We start from the raw sequence: 25,785 nt of genomic DNA, 5'->3' as shown, positions 1-25,785 counted from the left end.
TCTCACCTGCAGACCTGGCTATTCCTTCAGCTTTCTCATCACGAATTAAAGGGTGGAAAAAAGTACAAACAAGATCACACTAAGATTGAAGAGAAAAAAGATTAATTAGTTTTAAGTTTTATGTGGCACAAAGGACATATTATGTTTTCACTTCTTATATAGGAATTTACCTCTGCTACATCTGTTGAAGCACTCATCAAACTCTGTAAATAACTGTTCAACTCAACTTTCCTTTTGGCTGCTACATCTTTTATGTGTGTTCTTCCTAAAACCATCCTATTAGGAAAGCTACAAAATAAAATAAAAATTTTTTAAAAAGAGTGTAATTTAAATTATTTGATCTGGAAATATTTATAGGCTCAAGTACAATATTTACTTAGCAATATGCTTTTTTACATACTTTTTTCATCTTCTTTTTCTTTCTTTCTTGCCTCCCATGGGGATTGAACCAAGGGGCACTCTACCACTGAGTTATATCCTCAGATTTTTAAGTTTATTTTTGAGACAGGGTCTCAACTAAGTTGCTGAGGCTATCCTCAAACTTGAAATTCTTCTGCCTCAGTCTTGTGACTTGGCTGCGATTACATATGTGCACTATCTACTTTTATTTTTTAAACATATTTTAAGATAAAAATACTCAATCCACTACAAAGTAATTTTTTTTTTTTTGTAACTTACCTTCAAAGTACAAGAGATGAAATAGTTCAATTACCCATTTTCATTTTATGAGCTTTGGTATCTGCTTATTACTTATTTTCTACTATTTCTTCTCAAATTTAATCATTCACAAATATTTACCAGATTTGATCTCTGAAAGAATCATTAATCAACCATAGCCATTGTAAGCATCAACAGAATCCACAAATGATGATAGGGCCTAAATCAGGTGATGAAAGGATATCTATTTCTTTTGGTGCTAGTAGGAAGATGAGACTACACATGGAAATAAACACTTACTTTTGCAATTTAGAGAAGAATTTTTTTAAAAGATTTTGTTCTAGTTGTAGGTGGACACAATACCTTTATCTTTATGTGGTGCTAAGGATCAAACCAAGGGCCTCACGCATATTAGGTGAGTGCTCTACTACTGAACCACAATCCCAGCCGGAGTCTGAGAAGAATTTGAACAATTTGACACAAGAAATCTGTTCAGGGGCTGGGGAGATAGCTCAGTCGGTAGAGTGCTTGCCTTATAAGCACAAGGCCCTGGGTTCGATCCCCAGCACCCAAAAAAAAAAAAAAAAAAAAGAAATCTGTTCATAGCCAGGCACGGTGGTGCACACCTGTAATCCCAGAGACTCAGGAGGCTGAGGCAAGAGGATCTTGAGTTCAAAACCAGCATCAGCAATGGCGAGGCACTAAGCAACTCATTGAGACCCTGTCTCTAAATAAAATACAAAATAGGGCTAGGGATGTGGAACAGTAGTTGAGTGCCCCTGAGTTCAATTCCCGGCACCTCTCAACTCCAAAAAAGAAAATCTGTTCATTAAGCTACCATAAAACTGGGTTTCCAAAGGGTGTCAGATAAAAAACTAAGCACTAAGATTTTGATTAACTGTTTCAGTGATATTTGTTTTAGTTTATTAGTTATCAAAGGAGCTCAGGATAGTCCATAATTATTTCTGTAGTAATTTAGCATGAGACTTTTTAAAATCAATATTGCAAATTATCTTGTGCTGCTTGCTATGGTAGAGACAGAGTCAAAGCTTCAACTAAAATTAGGAGTTTGAAAAATTCCACATTTTAAGATTGTGATTACATATACATTTTTTTTTCACTCAACAAAAACTTACAGCTCCTTGTCTCTGTCAAGTTCTGTATCAGGCCCTTGTGATACAAAGGAAAATAAACCACACATGGTCTATAGTATTTTAAGTGCTAACACAAAGTTTTTACCTACATTTGAGAATAAATTGTTTCCTACAAAAAAGAGTTAATTTGCACAAGAATGGGAACATACCCAGGTAACTTCCAAAGTGGAAAAATAATACTGAGCTTATTGTGAAGTTCTTGAAACTCGTCAAATGTCCGGAATACAAATGATGGTTCAAGCTGTCCTTCTCTCAAAATTCGGACTACATAAATCTGAGAAGAAATCACACGACAAGTAGATTAAAACTTCCTTTCCTTACAGAAAAGAAATTCATAGTCCAAGTGCTTTATTGGTAATATTTGTCACAACAAAAAATAGTAAATGTCATTGTATTTATAGCACGCATAACTGCATTCTAAGAGTGATCATAGCTGGGTATGGTAGTGCTAGCCTATAATTCCAGTTATTTGGGAGGCTGAGGCAGAAGGACTGAAAAGTTCAAGGCCAACCTGGATAACTTAGTAAAACCCTATCTAAAAATAAAAAATAAAAAATAAAAAGGGAGAAGTAGCTAATGGTATAGTGCCCCTGGGATCAATTCCAGTATTGGGGTTGGGGGTGGGGGGGATAGTGATCATAACCATTGTATGGTATATCTAAGAATTTGAACGTGAAAGTCATTTTATTTCCAGGATGAAATATAATAAATGTACTTTCCAAATCTACAAAGTTAGTATATTTCCAATTAAAATGGTAAAAAATAAGTTCACTTAAGAAAGCAAATAGTAAAAAAGGAAAACAAAACAAAACCACCACGGGGTGGGTGATGTTATGTTATACAGTACCTTAAAGAGTATAATACCAGTACAGAGAAGTAGATATATACATAGAAAATCAGAAATGAATTCAGGGATAGGCATTTATATAAACTAGAGTTAAACATGCCATCATAAATCATTAGGAAAAGAATGTACTACTTAAGTTGGGTGCAGTGGCACATGCCTACAATCCCAGCTCAGGAGGCTGAGGCACAGCAATCACAAGTTCAAAGCCAGCCTCAGCAAAATGAGGTGCTAAACAATTCAGTGAGACCCTGTCTCTAAATAAATTATAAAAAAATAGAGATGGGGATGTGAATCAGTGGTCGAGGGCCCCTGAATTTAATCCCCAGTGCCAAAAATAAAAATAAAAATAAAAATAAATGAAAAAGAATGGATTACTTAATAAAATGGTTAAAGTAATAGTGAAATGAATTCCTAAAACCTATCAATTCATCAAAAAATGTAAAAACTGACAGTGCTGAGAGGTATTACCCAATAAAAACATTAACACAGGGAGTGAGGGTGTTAAATCAGTAGTAGTGCTTTCATAGGCATGAAGCATTGGGTCTCATCTCCAGTACCACAAAAATGAGTGAATGAATACATAAATAAATAAATTTAGCACATGGGCGGAAACATTACAGATGATAATGTTATATTCTCTAGTGGGAAAAAGATTCTATTTTTAATCAAAAACAAACATGTAGGTGTGCTATAATACTTTATTAGAGAGTAGGATGGGAGCTTAAAGTTTTTTGACTTGAATTGCTTAAATCTGTTAACATTAGCAAAATTTACCTCTGACACTAAGAAAATATTGAAGGAATGAGAAAGTAGAATAGCATTACTCTTTTAACCCTCATAGTTTTAAAGCATACTTAACAAGAAATAAATATCAAAAATACCAACAAATACCAAAATAAAAAACGAGAGATGCTTCAGATAAACATTTATTTTTGGAACACCCATGGAAGAAATGCGCATGAACAGAATAGATGCTTGGAACTCTAGCAGAAGGGCATATGAAGGACAACAATAACGCATATGCATAATTGTCTACCTGAAACCAAACTTACATAGTGTTTATCTGGGTTGTATTTCTTATGATATGTGAAAACAGAGACTTCTTTGATTCGACCATCTTGTCTGAAAGAGTATGTTTTAGGTGAAAATGAAAGGATGGGCTCATCATTAGAAGGAAGACCAGAAAAACGTAGCTGAGCAAGATTGTGAATGAAAAAATTAAACTTTGTGGCAATGCTTCCCAAACTTGATTCAATCAGCCTGCAAAATAATCAGAAGATATATTAACAGTAAATCTCCATGGAAATATATGCTAAATTCTTTCAACATAATACAGTATGAAAAACACTTTCATTTCTTTTAGAGTATTAAGCCAATTCTCACTCTGCCACATATTCCCTGTGTTCTTTAGGCCAAAGATGTGTTAAAATACATCTTACCCCAACAAAAAAATTTTAGCACCAGAAAGAAATTACTTCCTTTTTTTTTTTTTCAGCCCTGTGAGGTCCAAGGTTAATTAAAGAGCTAGTAGGGATAGAAGGTAACAAAAACATGACTTTATTATCTTCTTATAAAAATTCAATTTTAAAGATGATCTACGCTAAGTCCATGGCCAATATCATTCTAAATGGTGAAAAACTGAAAGCATTCCCCCTAAAAACTGGAACAAGGCAGGGATGCCCTCTTTTAACACTTCTATTCAACATTGTCCTCAAAACTCTAGCCACAGCCATTAGACCAAGGAAATTAAAGAGATACGAATAGGAAAAGAAGAACTCAAACTATCCCTATTTGCTGATGACATGATTATATATTTAGAGGAACCAGAAAATTCCACCAGAAAACTTTTAGAACTCATAAGTGAATTCAGAAAAGTAGCAGGATATAAGATTAATGCACATAAATCCAATGCATTTTTATACATAAGTGATGAATCTTCAGAAAGAGAAGTTAGGAAAACTACCCCATTCACAATAGCTTCGAAAAAAATAAAATACTTGGGAATCAATCTCACAAAAGAGGTGAAAGATCTCTACAATGAGAACTACAGAACACTAAAGAAAGAAATTAAAGAAAACCTTAGAAGATGGAAAGATCTCCCATGTTCTTGGATAGGCAGAACTAATATTGTCAAAATGGCCATACTACCAAAAGTGCTATACAGATTCAATGCAATTCCAATTAAAATCCCAATGACATACCTTACAGAAATACAGCAAGCAATCATGAAATTCATCTGGGAGAATAAGAAACCCAGAATAGCTAAAGCAATCCTTAGCAGGAAGAGTGAAGCAGGGGGTATCGCAATACCAGAACTTCAACTATACTACAAAGCAATAGTAACAAAAATGGCATGGTATTGGCACCAAAATAGACAGGTAGATCAATGGTACAGAATAGAGGACACAGACACAAACCCAAATAAATACAATTTTCTCATACTAGACAAAGGTGCCAAAAATATGCAATGGAGAAAAGACAGCCTCTTCAACAAATGGTGCTGGGAAAACTGGAAATCCATATGCAACAGAATGAAACTAAACCCCTATCTCTCACCCTGCACTAAAATCAACTCACAATGGATCAAGGACCTTGAAATCAGACCAGAGACCCTGTATCTTATAGAAGAAAAAGTAGGTCCAAATCTTCAACTTGTTGGCTTAGGATCAGACTTCCTTAACAGGACTCCCATAGCACAAGAAATAAAAGCAAGAATCAATAACTGGGACAGGTTCAAACTAAATAGCTTTCTCTCAGCAAAGGAAACTATCAGTAATGTGAAGAGAGAGCCTACAGAGTGGGAGAAAATCTTTGCCACTCATACTTCAAATACAGCACTAATTTCCAGAATATATAAAGAACTCAAAAAACTCTACACCAAGAATACAAATAACCCAATCAACAAATGGGCTAAGGATATGAACAGACACTTCACAGAAGAAGATCTACAAGCAATCAACAAACATGAAAAAAATGTTCAACATCTTTAGTCATAAGAGAAATGTAAACCAAAACTACACTAAGATTCCATCTCACCCCAATTAGAATGGCGATTATCAAGAATACAAGCAACAATAGGTGTTGGATGTGGGGAAAAAGGTACACTCATACATTGCTGGTGGGGTTGCAAATTAGTGCAGCCACTCTGGAAAGCAGTGTGGAGATTCCTTAGAAAACTTGGAATGGAACCACCATTTGACCCAGCTATCCCACTCCTTGGCCTACACCCAAAGGACTTAAAATTAGCATAGTACAGAGATACAGCCACATCAATGTTCATAGCTGCTCAATTCACAATAGCCAGACTGTGGAACCAAACTAGATGTCCTTCAATTGATGAATGGATAAAGAAACTGTGGTATATATATACAATGGAATATTATTCAGCTATAAAGAATAATAAAATTATGGCATTTGCAGGCAAATGGAGGAAATTGGAGAATATCATGCTAAGTGAGATAAGCCAATCTCAAAAATCCAAAAGGCGAATGATCTCACTGATAAGCGGATGATGACACACAATGGGGGGTGGGAGGAGGGCAAGAATGGAGGAAGGAGGAACTGTATAGAGGGATAAGAGTGGTGGGAGGGGTGGGGGGGAGGAAAAAATAACATAATGAATCAAACATCATTACCCTATGTAAATGTATGACTACGCAAATGGTATGCTGTTATTCCATGTACAAACAGAAACAACATGTATCCCATTTGTTTACAATAAAAATAAATTAAAAAAGAACTAAAAAAATTTTAAAAATTAAAAAAAAATATCAGCGTACTACAGAGATACAGCCATAACAATGTTCATAGCTGCTCAATTCACAATAGCCAGATTGTGGAACCAACCTAGATGCCCCTCAATTGATGAATGGATAAAGAAACTGTGGTATATATATACCATGGAATATTACTCAGCCATAAAGAATAATAAAATTATGGCATTTGCAGGCAGATGGATGCAGTTGGAGAATATCATGCTAAGTGAGATAAGCCAATCTCAAAAAAACAAAGGAAGAATGACCTCACTGATAAGCGGATGATGACACATATAGGGGGTGGGAAGTGGGCAGGAATGGAGGAACGAGGGACTCCATAGAGGGATAAGAGTGGTGGGAGGGGTGGGGGGGAGAAAAAAATAACAGAATGAATCAAAAACTATTACCCTATGTAAATGTATGATTACACAAATGGTATGCCTCTACTTCATGTACAGAGAAATAAGATGTATCCCATTTTTTTACAATAAAAATGAATTTTAAAAAAAAGTCAACAATAGATTATGTAATAGATTATATTGTAATTGGGAAAAGAGTATGGAAGTTTTTAAATAAATAAAAAATAGTCAAGTACAATGCTAAAAAAAAATTCAAATATAAAAAATTACGTCAAATAATGGAATGGTAGGATTTGGTGACAGATTGCTTTGAATAATCACAATTTCACTCATTTGGGAAAATAAGTTCTGACAGAATGGGGAGTTCAGCAGAGATACTTTAGAAAGTAGGCCTTCATAAAACATTTCAGGTAAGCAAAAGAGACAAGTCTCAGAAACCGGGTTAAGGAACCCAGAGAGGAAGAGATTCAGAGAAGCACAAGAACTTCCAAAACTGGTTTTTGCCTTGCTTTGACCCCAACCCCCAGTGTGAATGTATTTGGAAATGGGGCCTTTAAGGAGGTAATTAAAGTTAAATAAAGTCATTAGGGTGAAGCCTTGATCCAATAGTTGTGTCCTTATAGGAAGAGATGAGAGAGAGACAGAGACAGGGACAGAAACACCCTATGTAAGGACAAATCAAAAAGTTGTCATCTTCAATCTACAAAAGGATGCCTCATCATAAACCTAGTCAGCTGGCTTCTTGATCGTGAACTTTGAGGTAATAAAATTCTGTTGTTTAAGACAACCAAATCTATGGCAATTTTGTTATAGAGGTCCAAGTAGACAAATGCATGCCTGCTTTGTAGTTTTGTGTAGGGCAGTCAATGAATCTCTTTCAAAATACAAAATGAAGTCTATCAATATCTGAATTGTCAGGATTCATTTGGAAGACATATAATAGTCAGGTTCCTTCAATTCATTTTGGCCCAGACTGTTCAGACTAGAGAAGTCTATAATCCCAGTGACTTGGGAGACTAAGGTAGGAGGATCAAAAGTTCGAGGCCAACCTTGATACTGTTTCTGTCTCAAAATAAAAATACAGAAAAAGGCTTGGAATGTAGCTCAGAGGTAGAATGTTCCTGGGTTCAATTCTCAGTACTGGATAAAGTGGGTGCACAGAACATGAACTCATGTGCCCTTCCCCAGTGTGGTTTTATGATGATGTGCAGTAGTACCCAGTGACCAACCAGGTTGCCAGACCTTGAGAACATATTTGCCAGGAACGTCTGCTTTTAAGGCAATAAGAACACAATCAAATGCCCCACTGTCATATGTGTTTCAAGTACTATGTCACATAGTAAAAGTTTGCTGTTTAAAGCACTTAGGGTATTCACGAAATTGTTATGGTAGAATTCTGAAAAACAGATTAGTATAGAAATCATTTCAGAAAGAAACCTGAAAGAGGTATATGGTCCTGTAGGAAACATGATTCTCAGAATTAGTTCATAAATAGAATTTTATAACTGGGTACATATACTATTTAATCTTGAGATCATATTTTGAGATAAATAAATAAATAAATAATTAAAAAGCTATTGCAGGGCTGGGGCTGTAGCTCAGTGGTAGCGTGCTTGCCTAGCACATGTGAGGCACTGGGTTCCATTCTTACCACCACATAAAAATAAACAAAATAAAGTTATTAACAACTACAAATATATAAATAAATAAATAATAAGCCATTGCAAGCTGGGGATATATAGCTTAGGTGGTACAGTGCTTGCCTAGCATGAAAAAGGCCCTGGGTTCAATCCTCAGCACCCCCCCACATTGCAAATCATTCATATTTATTCTGTACATAAATTTTCTTGTTGTTGCTTCCAATGCTGAGGATGACCCAAGACCTCACATGTTAGACTAGTGCTCTATCACTGAGCTACATCCCCAGCCTAAATAAACTTTTCACACCTATTAATTGCTAAATACTATGAATCACAATTTTCCCCTCTAAATCAGATTTTGGTAAATAGTATTTATTAAATTAAGGTAAAGGGCTTGTCAAGCACATGTGAGGCCCTGGGTTCAATTATGCAGCAATGCAAAACAAACAAAGGTGAAAAAAAATCAACACCAAATTACAAGTATCTTCAACAATATACTTAAATATACCATACCTAGTGAAAAAAATTGTAGCTTCTGCATCTGTAGTTTGGGGTTGAAGAGCATCTCTAACATATTTCAAATCTTGAATACTTGTAAGTTCTGGTAACCCTGAAGGAATCATCTGTAGGAGAAAAAAAAAAAAGGTTTGAGTTAAATTTCTGTTGATCAACTATTAGAAATAAAGCAAATGAAATAATCACAGTTTTGAGAAATCTGTTAAGTGTTTGGGGGATCTAAGTGATTCTCTTACAAATGAGAAAATTCAAGCAAAGGAAATGAAATGACTTGATGTAGATCACAAAGCATGTTTATGGATAAAAGTTATGAAATCCAGACCTCCTTTTGTCTAGGTCTCAGATTTTATTATCACACCAATTTTAATCAGAATAATCATAGTATGGGTTATTTTGTTTTTGTTCTTTTTATGTTTTACTTAAGTAAAATTATATATTCAAAAAAGTGTATAAATTCTAAGTGCATATAGCTTAATGAATGTTCACAATCTGAACACTCCCAGGTTAAGACACAAAATATTCACCAGGATCCCAGACGTTCCTTTCAGGCTTCATTAACTAATATTTCCCACCCCTGGGGTCACTACTCTATTGACTTATCTTTTTTATTTTATAGAAATGAAGCCATACAGGATACACTCTAATATTTTTAAATTTCTACTTGTTTGACAGAGCTATAATTTTATAATATTTTAGTTAATAATAAAGCTGACATTTGTGACTATAGTAAACTTTATTCCAAAATCACAAAATATTCTTTTTTAGGTATTATAACACAAATATACTTATAGAAAATTAAATACTTTTAAATAACAGAGTTACCAGTGAAAGTAGGTTAAGAAAGAGGTTTGTTTGTTTTCTTATCAAGTTGTAGGCTTGACAGCAAAGGTCCACAAATAACTGGAAACGGATGGTGGGCTTTTCACCCCCATTAATGACGTATGCCATATCAGATGTAAGCACAAAAGGAGCTCGATCCCTGTTTAAAATGAAAGAACACAAGAATATTATTTACAGTAGATATGTAAGTAATGCTACTATTGTTGCATGATTATTAAACTAAGCCATCTGAACTAAAGCAATTTCTAAGTAGGAAATGGTATCGGGAAGTTTGAATTTCTGTAATTCTCGAATATTTACATTTTCAGAAAAGCCAACATATAATATTTTAATTATTTGGTTTTTTTTTTTTTTTTTTTTTTTTTTTGGGTGCTGAGGATCGAACCCAGGGCCTTGTGCTTATAAGGCAAGCACTCTACCAACTGAGCTATCTCCCCAGGACCCTAATATTTTCATTATTTAGACAGAAGTTACATGTGAAATTTCTCCAATTTATTGATATTTAGAAGTTGACATATCCAAAGAGAGATCAAACAGTGCATACAAACATAGAGAAAATCTTATACTCACTGAAATTATACAAATGAACTATTTCTAATAGGTACCACAAATAGATATATAATAAAATATATATTCATTTCAACAAAGTACACACACACACACACACACACACACACACACACACACACAATATTGCCCACTATACGGTAAAGTTCTCTCTCATTTTGTGTTATGCTCAAAAGGACCCACAAAGCAAAATATAGCAAGAAAAGGGCAAGGTTTGAGCCATTAATCTGTGACACAAGACATATACCTTCTCTTTAGTAACAGTAATATTAACCATATTATACCTTTTGAAGCTACCGAACATCTGTGCATGGCCCAAAAACTTCCCAAAGTCAATGTGGAACATGTGTCCTGTACTTCGAAGCATTATATTGTCATTGTGTCGATCACAGATGCCTAAAACATAGGTGGCTACACAGCATCCAGCACAAGAATAGATAAAATTTTCAGAAGCCTATAATAAAGAGATAAAATTATTTTAGAAAAAAAATTTTTATAAGAGACAATGTCTATAAAGATTAAAAGTAGTTTATCATTCTTTAAAAACAGAATTGTGCTAGGCATGGCACATGCCTGTAAGCCCAGTGAATGGGGAGGCTGAGACAGGAGAATCACAAGTTCAAGGACAGCCTCAGCAACTTAGAGAAACCCTGACTCAAAATAAAAAATAAAAAGGGTTGGGGAAGTAGCTCAGTGGTAAAATGCCCCTGGGTTCAATCCCCAGCACAAAAAAACAAACAAAAAAATGCTGTATGGGTTATGATAATAAAAACCAGCCTTTTCATATTTCAAAAGCAAAGTTACTCTTCTGTCTCACCTTTCTAGTTTTTTTCTTCTACAAGGTAGGGATCCTGCTATTCCCTAGAGCGTACTGCCTTTTGAACAGTTCTGAAGCATCATGTTTGTGGAATCCTGCTCCACATACTCTTATTCCTTACCACAAGGGATATGATTGGGACAAAAATTAATCTGAATACAAGAATTTTATTTTCCTTAATTGTAGGAAGAACTTGTGTAAAGAAAGTCAGCTCATGGGGCTGGGGCTATAGTTCAGTGGTAGAGGACTTGCCTAGCAAGACTGAGACCCTGGGTTAGGTTCCCAAGATCACCGGGGTGAGGGGAGGGGGAAAGAGTCAGCTTTTATCTTAAAACATCCAATAATATAAATTACTGTGTTTTGTTTTCTTATTTGGTGACTTCCTATTATCTCATCTGCAAATTTCTAAGGTAGATACTTCTTTCACTTTAGTTTTGCCTGTCCTGGAGATTATTAAAATTACGAATATCATACAGACACGGCAAGATGCATATAATGTATATTTTATCTGAAGTATGTTCATTTCATTCTCAAAATACTATATTTCTGAGTGTGTGGTCATATGACTATACTTGTCCATGTGGTTAATTTTATTCTATAATCCTCTAGAATAAACCATGATGATGATAATGGCAAGAGTTTATCACAAACTAAGTGCACATAACTTTCCCTGTAAATATTAACCTATTTAAAATCCCACAACCAATCAGTAACTTGGATATATTATTATTACTGTCATTTCACAGAAGAGAAAAACTAAAACAGAAAAAGGTTAAGTCATTTACATAAGATTACATTAATTGATTAGTTGGCAGAACCAAGATTCAAATCCAGGCATGTGTCTCTACTATGTTATATTTCTTTTAACTTAATAAATCACAAAAATGCACAAAAGTTACTTAAGGTTGCTACTTGACAAATATGTTGTTTCAAACAACTTACCAGGAATCACGAAAGTGATAACATTACTGTGAATCTCTGCTGTATTGCTTCCTCCAGACCACAAAGAAAGAAAAGTGATCTTACAGTTTAAATGATTCACAAAGGAAAAAATTCTCTACTTTATTTACACAGGTCAACAGATGGTAATTTTTTTTTTTTGGGGGGGTACTGGGGGTTGAACTCAGGGGCACTCAACCACTGAGCCACATCCCCAGCCCTATTTTTTTGTATTTTATTTAGAGACAGGGTCTCACTGAGTTGCTTAGCACCTTGCTTTCCTTGCTGAGGCTGGCTTTGAACTAGTGATCCTCTTGTCTCAGCCTCCTGAGTCACTGGGATTACAGGTATGTGCCACTGCACCTGGCCAAAAGATGGTACTTTCATATCTAAAAGTAATACAATAGCCACACATGGTGGTGCATGCCTGAAATAGCAGCAACTTGGGAAGTTGAGGAAGGAGGATCCTAAGTTTGAGGCCAGCCTCAGCAATTTAGTGAGACTCTCAGCACCCTGGTCAGGTCCTGTATCAAAATAAAAAATTAAAAAGGGTGTGGGGCCCCTTGGTTCAATCCCCAGTACAAAAGAACGGAAGGAAGGAAGGAGGAGAGGGAGGGAGGGAGGGAGATGTGACATAATAATGGTATGTAAACTAGGCAGTTAAATGACATTAAAACTGGGGTCTTACATCACCATTCAAGTGTTCATGAGTCTTTCCTCAGCCAAGTTAGGGTCATGACAGGCCTATGTACAAAGAGATTGCTCTTTTCCATATGTAATTCAAAATAATACTAGTACAAAAAAAAATGATCCTCCCAATAAAACAATTTTCTCTATGCTGCATGTTCTCTAATGCTCTCTTGGGCATGCTCTCACTGTCTTTATATAAACGTGCAGTACACTCATTTAATTCTCACAATAACCTTATGACACTATAATTTTTATAGGCATAGTATATACTATAATACCATAATATAAACTACAATATTTTACAGCAGAGGTCACTGAGGCACAAAGAAGTTAAATAACTTGACTAAGGCCCTATAGCTGATGAGTAACTTGGGGCCTAATTTAAGCCTGGAGGCTAGCCCATTATCTATGCTCTTAAATACCAAAACATAGGAACTGGTGAGATAGCTCAGTTGGTAGAGTGCTTGCCTTACAAGCACAAGGCCCTGGGTTCGATCCCCAGCACCACAAAAAAAAGGAAAAAAAAAAAAAAAAAAAAAAAAAAAACTAACAACAACAAAAAAAAACCCCACCAAACCATAAAGCTGTTCTTACTCATGTCTACACCTTCTTCCAAGGTTTTAGGGAAGTATAACATTCTGAGTTATAAAAATACCTTTGGTTTGCTGACCTCTAAGTTTATGTTTAGAATATTTTGGGGGTAATTTAGCTTAATTTCATTCATATACCTGCCACTAAATTCCATTAATTTAATAGTCTTTTCTACACTTAGACATTGTTTTCTTGACTTAGAATAAATGGTTGGTCACCAGAATTGTACAATTTTGTTAAAAATGTACATTTTTGACAAAGTTATTAAGAATAAAGAGACATGTGAACCACCTTTTCATATTCTTCTTCAGAGGGATTGTATTTCCTCAGCCATTCTGCAAGTGGTTTATCCTTGAAGGATCCAGTCACACCATATTCCACTTGGATTTTTCTGAGGGTATCTGAAGCAGGAACTAGTTCCACCATGCCTTTAACAACAAAATATTAAACTATGTGAAAACATCTCCCAAAATTAAGCCTTTTAAAAATTTATAGCTTTCACTGGGCATAGAGGTGCACAAAGGAGGCTAAGACAGGAAGATCATAAGTTCAAGGCAACACAGTGAGATCCTGTATTAAAATAAAAAATAAAAAGGACTGGGGATGTAGTTCAGTGGTAAAGTATCCCTGGTTTAATCATCATTACCAAAAAAAAAAAATATATATAGTTTTCAAACTTGGACAGAAGGTATCAGTTAGCAAGTATTACATTCAAAGAAAACCAAGTCTGGCAGGGTATCCTAGAAAATGTAAACAATCAAAATTATTTTGTATTTTTAAAAGTACCAAAACATATAAAGGTTGATTTTTGACTACATGAGATACTACCATCTGTACTCATTACTAATCCCCAACTGATAATAATTTTAATTACAAACTAAATGATTATAACTTCAAAGGTAAAGTTACTTATAAGATACGTGCTGTTTCATTTCAGCATGAAAAACTGTCTTTAACTGTGTATTTGGGCAAGATAAGAGTGTTTCAAAGAACATTAGGCCCTTTTAATGGGATGAACAGATAAAGATCATCCTTCTTATACACTTAAGTCTCAAATATGTGTTTTGTCTTCCTAAGTAAAAAGTTGCTGGCTTGGCAAATTGTTTTATCTTAACTCTCCAATTGCTTTAAAACAAGTATCAAATAAATAAATTATGGTATACCTAAACAATGGACTATATTAGTGAGGTAGGTCTCTATATGCTTATGTAAGACAACTGTAAAAATAATGTTTTTAAAAACAAAATCCAGATGGAGAACTGTAATGTTTAAAAAGAAAAATTGTTGGAATAAACATAAAATATATTCCTTGAAGACTATGTAAGTGATAATACCTTGTAAGTAAGATGCCTAGAATTAAGAATAAAGGTGGGGCTGGGGTAATAGCTCAGTGGTAGAGCACTTGACTCGCACGTGGCAGGTACTGGGTTTGATTCTCAGCACCACATTAAAATAAAGGTATTGTGTCTATATACAACTAAAAAAAAATTTTTAAAAAGAATAAAAGTGAAGAAGAAAATAGATTTACTTTTATATAATTTACAAATTATATAATTTACAACTTACATATTTTTAAAATGAAGGTTATGCATTTGTGTTAAAAATAAAATAAATGAAAACAAAGATCTTTTTCAGACAAAGGAGTGGAAGAAACCAAGTTGACCAAAGCCTCTAGGACACTATGATAAAAGTATGCAAGGCCAAGTTCTAATTCTAGGGGTCTGATTACACATGACAGAGGGAACTCATTTTAACTCTTATTATATTTTGGTTGCAACATCTAGTTTACAATTCATAGTGATACCTTTTTCAATGAGTGCCCCCATCTTAATTCTATGACTATGTCTAATTATTATGTATAAAATAGTGAATAAAAGTGTGTAAGATATACAATGTACTAGTACATTCCCTGATCTGAGATAACATAATCAACCCAATGGGAAGATATAAAACATGCAGAAAGTAAAATATAAAAGTTAATACAAGATTAATACAAAAAAAACTAATATAAAATTAATGTCTGATGACTATTGAAGACAACTGCTGAATTTGGTCAAGGGAGACAGTAGTATAGGCTGAAGTGCCTGTGAAAAACTTCATAGAGGATGCAGTTGTGATTTCTTCATTGAGAAATAAGGATACAAGTTGGGTGTAGTGGTGTAGGCTTGTACTCCCAGCAACTTGGGTCATTGAAACAGGAGGATTCCAAGTTCTAGACCAGTCTCAGTAACTCAGTGAGACCCTGTCTCAAAAAATAAAAAGGGTTGGGGGTGTAGCTTGGTAGCAAGAGCATCCCTAGGTTCAATCCCCAAAAATGCAAAGAAAAAATTTTTAAAAAAGAAGAAGGATAGAGTGAAATAACACAAGTAAAAAGCTTAGCACAGGGTAAGACACATAAGAATTCAATCATTAGTTAGAAACAATATTAAAAAATAAAAGAAATTTGATTGAGCCTTCAAAGTTACATAGAATTTCAAAAAAAGAATAAGGAAGTCCAATTATAGAAACAGTGTGGAAACAAAAAATCCTTAATCTAATTGAGATGATAAGCTTGTATTGAGAAGTCTTACTTGATAAAATAGTAATTCACATCTTATAAGATTTATATGAAAATCAACCAGCAAGAATTCTTAAACTGGGGCTGAGACTGTGACTCAGTGGTAGAGCACTTGCCTAGCATGTGTGAGGGAGGCACTGGATTTGATTCTCAGCACTACATATAAAAATAGAAAAGAAAGGTCCATCAACAACTAAAAAAAAAAAAAGAATTCTTAAATTGACCTGATTTCCTAATCTAAATTTGAGCAAGTAAGGTTATAGGCTCTAATGTTGTCCTGATGGATAAGAGAGAGAAATGTGGAAGTGGTTGATAATACAAAAAAGATAAGTAAAATATCATACTTGAGGACTGGGGAGTTAGCTCAGTGGTAGAGCACTTGCCTACCATGAATGAGGCCCTGGGTTGAATCCCCAATACTACAAAAAAAAAAAAAAAAGAAAAACAAATTGTACTTGAGGTAGCAACTACCTAAAGAGAGGTCTCTAGTGGCACACCACAAGGATTGGTCCTTGGCCCTTTCTGGGAAAACATTTCTCCCACTGACTCAGCAAAAGGTGCAGAACGTATGTTCTTCAAATTCATACAAACTGAGAAGTTCTATAACAGATGACAAGAATGAGAGTTTACTTTTTTTTTTTTATACTGGGGATTGAACTCAGGGGCACTCAACCACTGAGACACATCCCACTCCTATTTTATTTAGAGTCAGGGTCTCACTGAGCTGCTTAGCACCTTGCTTTTGCTGAGGCTGGCTTTGAACTTGCAATCCTCCTGCCCTCAGCTTCCTGAGCCACTGGGATTACAGGAGTGTGCCACTGCACCCAGCAGAGTTTACTTATTTTTTAAGTTGTGTGTGTGTGTAATACTGGGGATTAATCTCAATGCTGAGGCTGTGCATGCTAAGCAAGCACTCTCCCACTGAGCTACAACCCCACCCTAGGATCAGATTTTAAAAAGAATCCAAGAAACTGAAAAGTAGTGGATCCAATATAACAAAGTTAATAGTGAATGTCCTACACATGAGTCTGAAGACACAAAATGTACAAGAAGAGAACAGTTAAGACATGACTTAGAAACTACTGTCATGAAGACTTATTGGTTTTATTTGTGCATAACCTTTATATGTGTGGCACTTTCCCCACTCTTTTGTATTCTTCCAAATTCAGGTGCCCCTCTTAGAATGGACTGCTTGAACCCTTTACAAGGAAAACAATCAGGTGATAAGGTAATTTAAAGTCACCTATGAAAAACAGCTAAGGAATGCAGAACTCAAGATCTAAGGCCACAATACTAGCTACCTTTAAATAAGGGATCCAACTTAATTATATAATACTCTCTGAAGAGATCTGGAATCAATGGGTAAAAGACAACAGCAATCAGTCCTAGCAGTCAACTGAATACAAGAAAGAACTTTACAGTTATCTCCTATCCTGGATAGGATGGACTGCTTTGGACTGTAATGAATTCCCTTCACTATAAGTATTTAAGTATAAATTGAATGGCAAATATTAGAAGGATAACAAGATGAGGTAATATTTCAGATGACTTCACAGTATTCAAAAAAATATTTGTTCAATAAGAACAATGAAGGCAGGTATGGTAGGTAATGCCTGTAATCTCAGCAACTCTACAGGTTGAAGCAGGAGGATTCCAAGTTCAAAGCCAGCCTCAGCAACTTTGTGAGGTCCTAAGCAACTTAGCAAGACCCTATCTCAAAATAAAAAATAAAAATATAAGGAGCTGGAGATATGATTCAGTGGTCAAATACTCATGGGTTCAATCCACGGTACAAAAAAATAAAAAAATTATAATGATAATAATGATGTCTTCCATTTAGTGAACCCATAATACATAAACAGATACTAGGTTGTTTAGCATTATCTCAAAAATTTGATAAAAGATAAAAATTTGCTCTTGAACTTCAAATTACTCTTTAATTCTGTAGAAATGAATCAAAGTTGATTTCACTTGACATAGTCTTATTCTTAGTTCAAAAGCTGAAGTCTATAAAGTCCTCCTTAAGTCAATTAATAGGCACAACTACAAAGCACTTATTAGGGCTACACATTGAGTTGTATTTTTAAAGAGATTAATCATTAGCAATTGAACCAACAAAGTAACACTAGATTAAAATAAGACATAAGTGAAACCACAGTGCATCTGTATCAGGACTTTTATGACAGATACATTCTGATACCAAGACACAGTTTATAGACTAACCTCGATCTCTGCCAGTTGAGAGACATTTGAAAATTACCATCCTCAGGTCGAGTCCTTCTTTAAGCCAGATCTTATCCATAATCTTTATCATCTGTAAAGCTAACATATCTTGCCGAAGATCTTCACCAACCTTGAAATCAAACAAATAAAATGAAATTTGCACCTTTCCAAAAGACTTAAATAGACTACAAACTATTAAAGTTGGAGGGCACGGGGAGGGGAATAGTAAAAATTGAAGAGTGAAATAATCAAAACTGGCTTTTTTTTTTTGGTCTTTGGTTGGAACTGGGGGTCGAACCCTGGGCTTTGGGAATGCAAGGCAGACACTTTGCCACTGAGCTACATCCCAGCCCTAAAATTGCCTTTTTATTCTTTTGTATTCTAAAGAAAGACGTTTACCCTTTTCAAGTCTCGGTGTATGTGAATTATATTCAATTAAAACAAGGAGAGACAGTGCATGGTTGCACATGCCTGTAATCCTGGCTACTTGGGAGGCTGAGACAGGAGAATCCCAAGTTCAAGGTCAGTCTGGACAACCTAGTAAGATGCTGTCTCAAAATAACTAGTAAGGGCTGGCTGGGGTTGTGGCTCAGTGGTGGAGCACTTGCCTAGCACATGTGAGGCACTGGGTTTGATCCTCAGTATCACATAAAAATAAAGGTATTGTGTCCATATACAACTAAAAAAAAAAAAAAAAAAATTAAAAAATAAAAATAAATAAAAATAGCTGGGGATGTAGCTCAGTGGTAGAGTACCCCTGGGTTCAATCCCTAGTACAAAAAAAAAAAAAAAAAAAAAAAAAAGGCAACATGGGGATCTTTGTGAAGATCTGTATCCTGACTGTATCAATGCCAACATCCTATGATATGTGCAATATAATTATATATGATGTTACCATTAGAGGAAACTGGGTCAAGAATCCACAGGATCTCTCTGTTTAATTTCTTTTTTCTTTCTTTCTTTTTTTTCTTTTTTTGGTACTGGACTCAAACCCAGAGGTATTTTACTACTGAGTCACATCCCTAGGCCTTTTTATATTTTTAACACAGGGTTGTGCTAAATTGCTGAGGCTGGCCTCGAACTTAAAATCTCCTGCTTCAGTCTCCCAAATTGCTGGGATTATAGGTGTGTATCACTGTGCCCACCTTTGTATAATTTCTTGTAACTGTTCATTTATCTGTAAAGATCTTAAAATAAAAGGACACTTAAAAAATATTAGGTCTCTCAAAACAAATTAAAATTCATTCTTTTTTCCTTTCCCTTTCTTCCTTTTAGCACTAGGGACTGAATCCAGAGCCTTTCACATGCTAGCTAAATGCTCTACCAATGAGCTACATCCACAGCCCTTTTCAAAAACTTGATTTTGAGTCAGAGTCTCACTAAATCGCCCAGACTCGTATTGAATTTGTGATCCTTCTACCTCAGATTCTAGAGTGGCTGGGATCCCAGGTGTGTGCTACCACACCTAGCTTCATTTTTCTTTTATAAACTGATAAAATAATGCATAATAATACATTAAAACACATACTGATGAACACATTTTTTGACAATAGCCAAGAAAATTATAAAATGGAATAAGAGGGCTGGGATTGTGGCTCAGTGGTAGAGCGCTTGCCTAACATGCATGAGGCACTGGGCTGATTCTCAGTAACATATAAATAAATGAATAAATAAAGGTCTATGAACATCTAAAAAAAATTAACAACAACAACAAAACAATAAGAGATTTGCCTTAACATACTTTATGACTAAACATAAAAAATTTCTATAATCAAAACAGATGGTAAGGCCAGGTGCAACGGTGCATGCCTATAATTCCAGTGGCTCAGGAGGCTGAGGCAGGACGATCTCAAGTTCAAAGCCAGCCTCAGCAAAATCGAGGCACTAAACAACTCAGTGAGATCTTTTTTCTAAATAAAATACAAAAAAGGTCTGGGGATGTGGCTCAATGGTCCAGTACCCCCGAGTTCAATCCCTGGTACTCCCTCCTGGGCAAAAAAAAGATGGTAAAGTTTTAGGAAAGGCTTCTGTATCAGTAAAACAAAATATGGAGGTCCATATCAGACCTGAGTATATGGGAACTTGCTACAGAAATCGAAGGAAGTTCAACAGAAGCTACCTTTATGAACCTTTACTTATCTAACTGAATTAGCTAAAACTCTACATTTTTCTTCAAAATTATAAACTGTAAGCACAATACACAGACTTTTGAAACATTATGAATTATGTATATAAATTACTACATAGTACTTCAATTCTGCTGTTACCCATGTGTAATTTGTATATTTCTAAAAACCAGTGCCATTGATCAGGTTTTGCAGTTTTGTACTGACTAACACTAGGAGACACTATATTCACATCACAGTCTGCAATAAAAGGTATTGTCTTGAGTTATGATGACTTCAACCCATGTCAATTGCAGTAGGTCTTTCCCAGAGTTGCATTTGTTCCCAAATTTGTTTGGGGAAAGTTTATGTCAGTGGTAACTTTAATGTAATTATTCAACTTAAATATTAGACATACAAAATTACCTTGTAATTTTGGAAAGGGAATTTGATTAAAACATATTTTTCAATTGCCATTAAAAAGATTAAAAAAAAAAAAAAAAAGTGCCAGGTATGGTAGCACACACCTGTAATCCCAGAAGCTTGAGAGGCTAAGGCAGAAGGATCACAAGTTCAAAGTCAGCCCCAGCAACTTAGTGAGGACCTAGGCAACTTAGCGAGACCCTGTCTCAAAATAAAATATAAAAAAGGCTGGGGATGTGGCTCAGTGATTCAATCACTAACACACACAAACACAAAAAACCCCAACTCATTTGGACATGGTGGTGTAAACCTATAGCCACAACTACTGGTAAGGCTGAGGCAGAAGGATCATTTATGCCCTTGAGTCCCAGGTCATTTTGGGCAACACAGTGAGATCCCCTCCCACACCCCAAAGTAACCCTATTTTGCTCACCTTAAACATGACATTAATTTCTTCCCCCAAAGGATCAGCATTCACCATTGTGATTTTTAGGGGCACAGCATTAGAACTGAAGAATGAACATGACTGCAAATATATCATTTAAGTATCAGAAAAATAATACTGGCATAAAAATTATAAAAATTAGTTTATTACTTTTCTAAGAATTTCCCTTTTCACTTATTTTACTGAATTATGGGAAATGACATAAAAAGAACTGATTTTTAGATTATCTGGCAGACAGTTTGCATGTACACATGTATACATACATATATACATAACATACTTTTTAAAATTCAAACGTAACACGTAGGAGTAAAATACTACCTCTCTAGGGAAAAAAAAAAAAAAAAGTAAAACCTGAGAGAAAAACTTTTAGTCTGTTTTTGTTTGGTTTGACTTTGCCTTCCTGTAGATGGAACCCAGTGCCTCATACATGCCAGGCATGCACTCTACCACTGAGTCATATCCATAGACTTTTATAAATGATTTAATTCCTCAACAGAACAGAAAGTTTTAAGCTACTCATCCTGATCTGGGATGAAATCACCACTTCTATTTGTGGTACTTTTATAATTAATTACATATGGAATCAAATATTGATTAAAAACTTGAATAATTTCATTAGCAAAGATTAAGTCTTATTTTTAAACGAAACAAAAAAGTTAATTTAATAGACTAAGACCAATTTAAGAGAAACAACAAACAAAATCCAAGGAAGGAAATAATTTTACACTGTCATTTATAAATAGTAATTAGGTAAAGAATGCTAAGATAAATATGAATCCTAATTACAAACAGGTATCTTTCCATACATACTTATAACCAAACCATGCAGGTCCTATCCTTGTTTGCCTTAAGTATACCTCTCATTTGCCTTCTTCTATGTATTATTTTGAAATCTAACACAAACTTTTAAGTATTGTATCACCTTAATATTTAACTCCTTTGCCACTAGACTTGGTTTGAGAGGGAGACGGCATTTATTTTTCAGAAAAAAGGACTGTACTCGTTCCATACTCCTCTGGAGGATGACCTATGGAAAGAGATTGTTACTATAAGCACAATAACAAAAATGAAGGTTTGTTTTTAAGATAAGGAAAGATGTTGCAGACACAATTTATAAAATGTCCAAATTCCAAACAGTTAAAAAAAACTTGTTGCAGGGCTGGGGAGATAGCTCAGTTGGTAGAGTGCTTGCCTTGCAAGCACAAGGCCCTGTGTTTGATCCCCAGTACTGCAAAAAAAAAAAAAAAAAAAAAAAAAAAAAAAAAAAAAACTTGTTGCTTGCTAGCTGCAGTGGAGCACCCCTCAGGAGGCTGAGGCAGAAGGGTCATAAATTCAAGACCAGCCTGGGCAATGCAGCAGGAACCTGACTCAAAACAGAATTTATAAAAATGGCTTTTAGCTCAGAAGCAGAGTGCGTGCCTAGCATGCACAATGCCCTGGGTTCAATCACCAGTACCAGGGGAAAAAAGACAGGCTGCTATTTAAAGTTGTTACTGTAAAAGTAAAATTAGAGTGGACAAAAGCTATAAACACAGGGAGTGGGGGAAGGTATATATGGAGAAAAAACATACATGGAAATGTTAAAGCTCAATATTAGTCAATAAAATAAAAATTAAGCAAAAAATGAGATACAATTTTTTATCTATCAGATGAACATTTAAGACAATGGAAGTGGTGGGAAACAATCTCATACTCTATTGATAGGGAAAGAGGTGTATACAGGCATAGCTTATTTATTTTTTGAAGAGCAATCTAACAGAAACCATTATCACTAAAAGTGTACACAGCTCTCAATTCAACTAATTTGCCTATAGGAATATTCTATAAAGAAATGCCAACAAGCTTGGTATGGCAGTGCATGTTCCCAGCTACTTGAGAGGCTAAGGTAAGAGGATCACTTGAGTTTAGGAGTTCAAGACCAGCATGAGCAACATTGTGAGATCATGTATCTAAAAAAGAAATACGAGAAAAGAAGTAAAAACTTACACACCACAGTTCATTGTAGTAATGACGGGAAAAGGAAGAATGTGTAAACAACCTACATTGAAGTAATGGTTCAGTTAGGCATGGTGGCAGACACCTATAATTCTGTCTACTTGGGAGGCTAAGGCAAGAGAATTGCAAGTTTGAGGCCTCAGCAACTTAGTGAGATTCTATCTCAAAATAAAAAATTAAAAATACCAGGGATGTAATTCAATGGTATGACATTTCTGGGTTCAAATCCCAAACAACAAAAAAATGTAGTAGTAGTGGTAGTAATGGTTCATAATTTATGCTATTAATACCTTACAGTATCATGTACCTACTAAGAAACATGAAGTAAAACTACACTGCTGATGTAAATATCCAAGATGAAGATTAAAAAACAAACCAACATAGTGCTTGCACAAGATCCTGGATTTAACCCCCAATACTACAGAACAAAACAAAACAAACATAACCAAAAATTTAAAAAGGTATCATTATTGAAAGAATTTGAGATGATCTAAATAAATTGGAAGACAATTTTCAACCAAACTCCAATTGTCTTTTTTTGCAGAAATGGACACAATAAACCCAAGAAACACCAAATAGCCAAAGTTCAGGGCTGGGGTTGTGGCTCAGTGGTAGAGCGCTCGACTAACAAGTGTGAGGCCCTGGGTTTTATCCTCAGCACCACTTAAAAATAAAATAAAGGTATTGGGTCACCTACAACTAAAACAAAAAACAAACACACATGAAAAAAGAATGAAGTTGGAGGAATCATATTTCCCCAGTATCAAAACTTACTACTAAACTTTGGTAATCAAAATAGTATGTTATAAGACTGGGCCTAAAACTCAGTGATAGAACACTTGCCTATTATGTGTGGGACCCTGGATTAGACTCTCCAGGAGAAGGAGAGGGAGAAAGAGAGACAGAGAAGAAAAACAGAAAAAGAGTGAGAGAGGTGAAAAGAAAAGAACAACAGTATGGTTTAAGGTTGATATATAGATGAATGGAAGAGAACTGAAAGTCCATAAATAAATCCATATATAGTCCGCTGTTTTTTGACAAAGGTGCCAAAACCATTCAATAAGAAAGAAGAATCTCTTAACAAATGGTCTTCAGACAACTGAAAAGCCACATGTAGAACAATAATATTGGTTCACAATAGCCAAACTATGGAATCAGCCTAGGTATCCATCAATGGATGAATGGATAAAGAAATGAATGGATGTATACACAATGGGATTTTATTCAGTCATTAAGAACAAAGAAATTATATCATTTGTAGGAAAATGGATGGAACTAGAGACCAATATGTCAAGCAAAATAAGTCAAACTCAAAAGGTCAAGGGTGGTATGTTTTCTCTTATGTGGAAGCTATAGAGGAAAAAGAAAGATTTGGGGGCAGGAATTGTATGAAAATCAGAATGAGATCAGTAAAGAAAAGGGACCAAGTGTAGAAGGCAGGGAGGGAGGAAGGAGTGCTGGGGAGTGATATTGGCAAAATTATATTGTTATGTTGTGTGCACATATGAAAATGTAACAACAAATTCCATCATTATATACTATAATGCGCCAATAAAAAATGTGGAAAAAAATTGCCACTGGACTCCTATTTCACTGCATATACAAAAACTGACTCAAAAATGTATCAAAGATCTAAATATAAAAGCTAAAACTATAAAACTCAAACAAAAATATAGGTTCACCTTCGACCTTGGATCTAATGACAAATTCTTAGATATGACATTAAAAGCATGAGCAATGAAATTAAAAAAAGATAAACTGGATTTGATCAAAATTTTAAAATATGGGCTGGGGTTGTAACTCAGTGGCAGAGTGCTTGCTTAGCACGTGTGAGGCACTGGGTTCAATCCTCAGCACCACATATAAATAAAAACAAATAAAAGCAACCTGTCCACACAAAACTAAAAAAAAAAAAAAAACTTAAAAAAAAATTTAAAATATGCCAGGGATAATAGTGCATGCCTATAAATCCCAGCAATTCAGGAGACTGAGGCAAGAGAATTATTTTGTTCAGTCTCATAAACAGCAAGACCCCATCTCAAATCCCCCACTAAACAGATAAATTACAGTGCATCAAAGGACACTATCAATAAAGTGATAACTCACAGAATGGGAAAAAAATATTTACAAATAGTATATCTGATAAGGGTCTAGTATCTAGAATATATAAAGAACTCTTTTAACAATTTAATAAAAAGATAATTCAATTTAAAAATGAGCAAAGTATGTGATTAAACATTTCTCCAAAGAAGATATACGAATGGCCAAACTTGTAAAAATGCATGCAACGTCATCAGTCATTAGAGAAATATAAATCAAACCAACTAGATACTACCTCATACCCAGTAGAACAACTATAATAAAATCATTCACACATATACACACACACCAGGAAAAACAATGTTGGTGAGGATGTTGAGAAATTAGAACTCTTCTATATTGCTGGTAGGCAGGAATATAAAATGGTATGGCTGCTACAGAAAACAGTTCAATAACTCCTCAAAAATTTAAGTACAGAATTACTGCATGACTGAGAAACTCCATTCTTAGGTAAAGTGATAACAAGGTGTTCATTGAACACCTTATTAGCACTATAGATATTAGACAAAAAGCAAACTAATCCAAATGTCCATCAACTCATGACTTATACAATGGAATATTA

At 34.9% G+C, this 25,785-nt stretch overlaps 1 protein-coding gene and 1 non-coding gene across 2 annotated transcripts in view; one reads left to right on the top strand and one right to left on the bottom strand.

The window, feature by feature from the left end:
• Pik3c2a (phosphatidylinositol-4-phosphate 3-kinase catalytic subunit type 2 alpha) overlaps positions 1-25,785 on the bottom strand; it is a 123,012-nt gene that overhangs the window by 5,691 nt on the left and 91,536 nt on the right. Inside the window, 11 exon segments of the mRNA XM_047516643.1 lie at positions 7-79; positions 171-288; positions 1,961-2,085; positions 3,711-3,918; positions 8,926-9,035; positions 9,751-9,907; positions 10,620-10,789; positions 13,664-13,800; positions 18,153-18,282; positions 21,114-21,206; positions 22,051-22,155. Of these exon segments, the coding sequence (XP_047372599.1) occupies positions 7-79; positions 171-288; positions 1,961-2,085; positions 3,711-3,918; positions 8,926-9,035; positions 9,751-9,907; positions 10,620-10,789; positions 13,664-13,800; positions 18,153-18,282; positions 21,114-21,206; positions 22,051-22,155 (1,426 nt within the window).
• Positions 13,219-13,288, top strand: Trnav-uac (transfer RNA valine (anticodon UAC)). The gene has a single exon. It is a non-coding gene; the product is annotated as a tRNA-Val (tRNA).

This window comes from Sciurus carolinensis, chromosome 11, assembly GCF_902686445.1.
Source record: "Sciurus carolinensis chromosome 11, mSciCar1.2, whole genome shotgun sequence".
Classification (NCBI taxonomy): Eukaryota; Metazoa; Chordata; class Mammalia; order Rodentia; family Sciuridae; genus Sciurus; species Sciurus carolinensis.
This window is presented reverse-complemented; position numbering and strand designations above follow the sequence as displayed.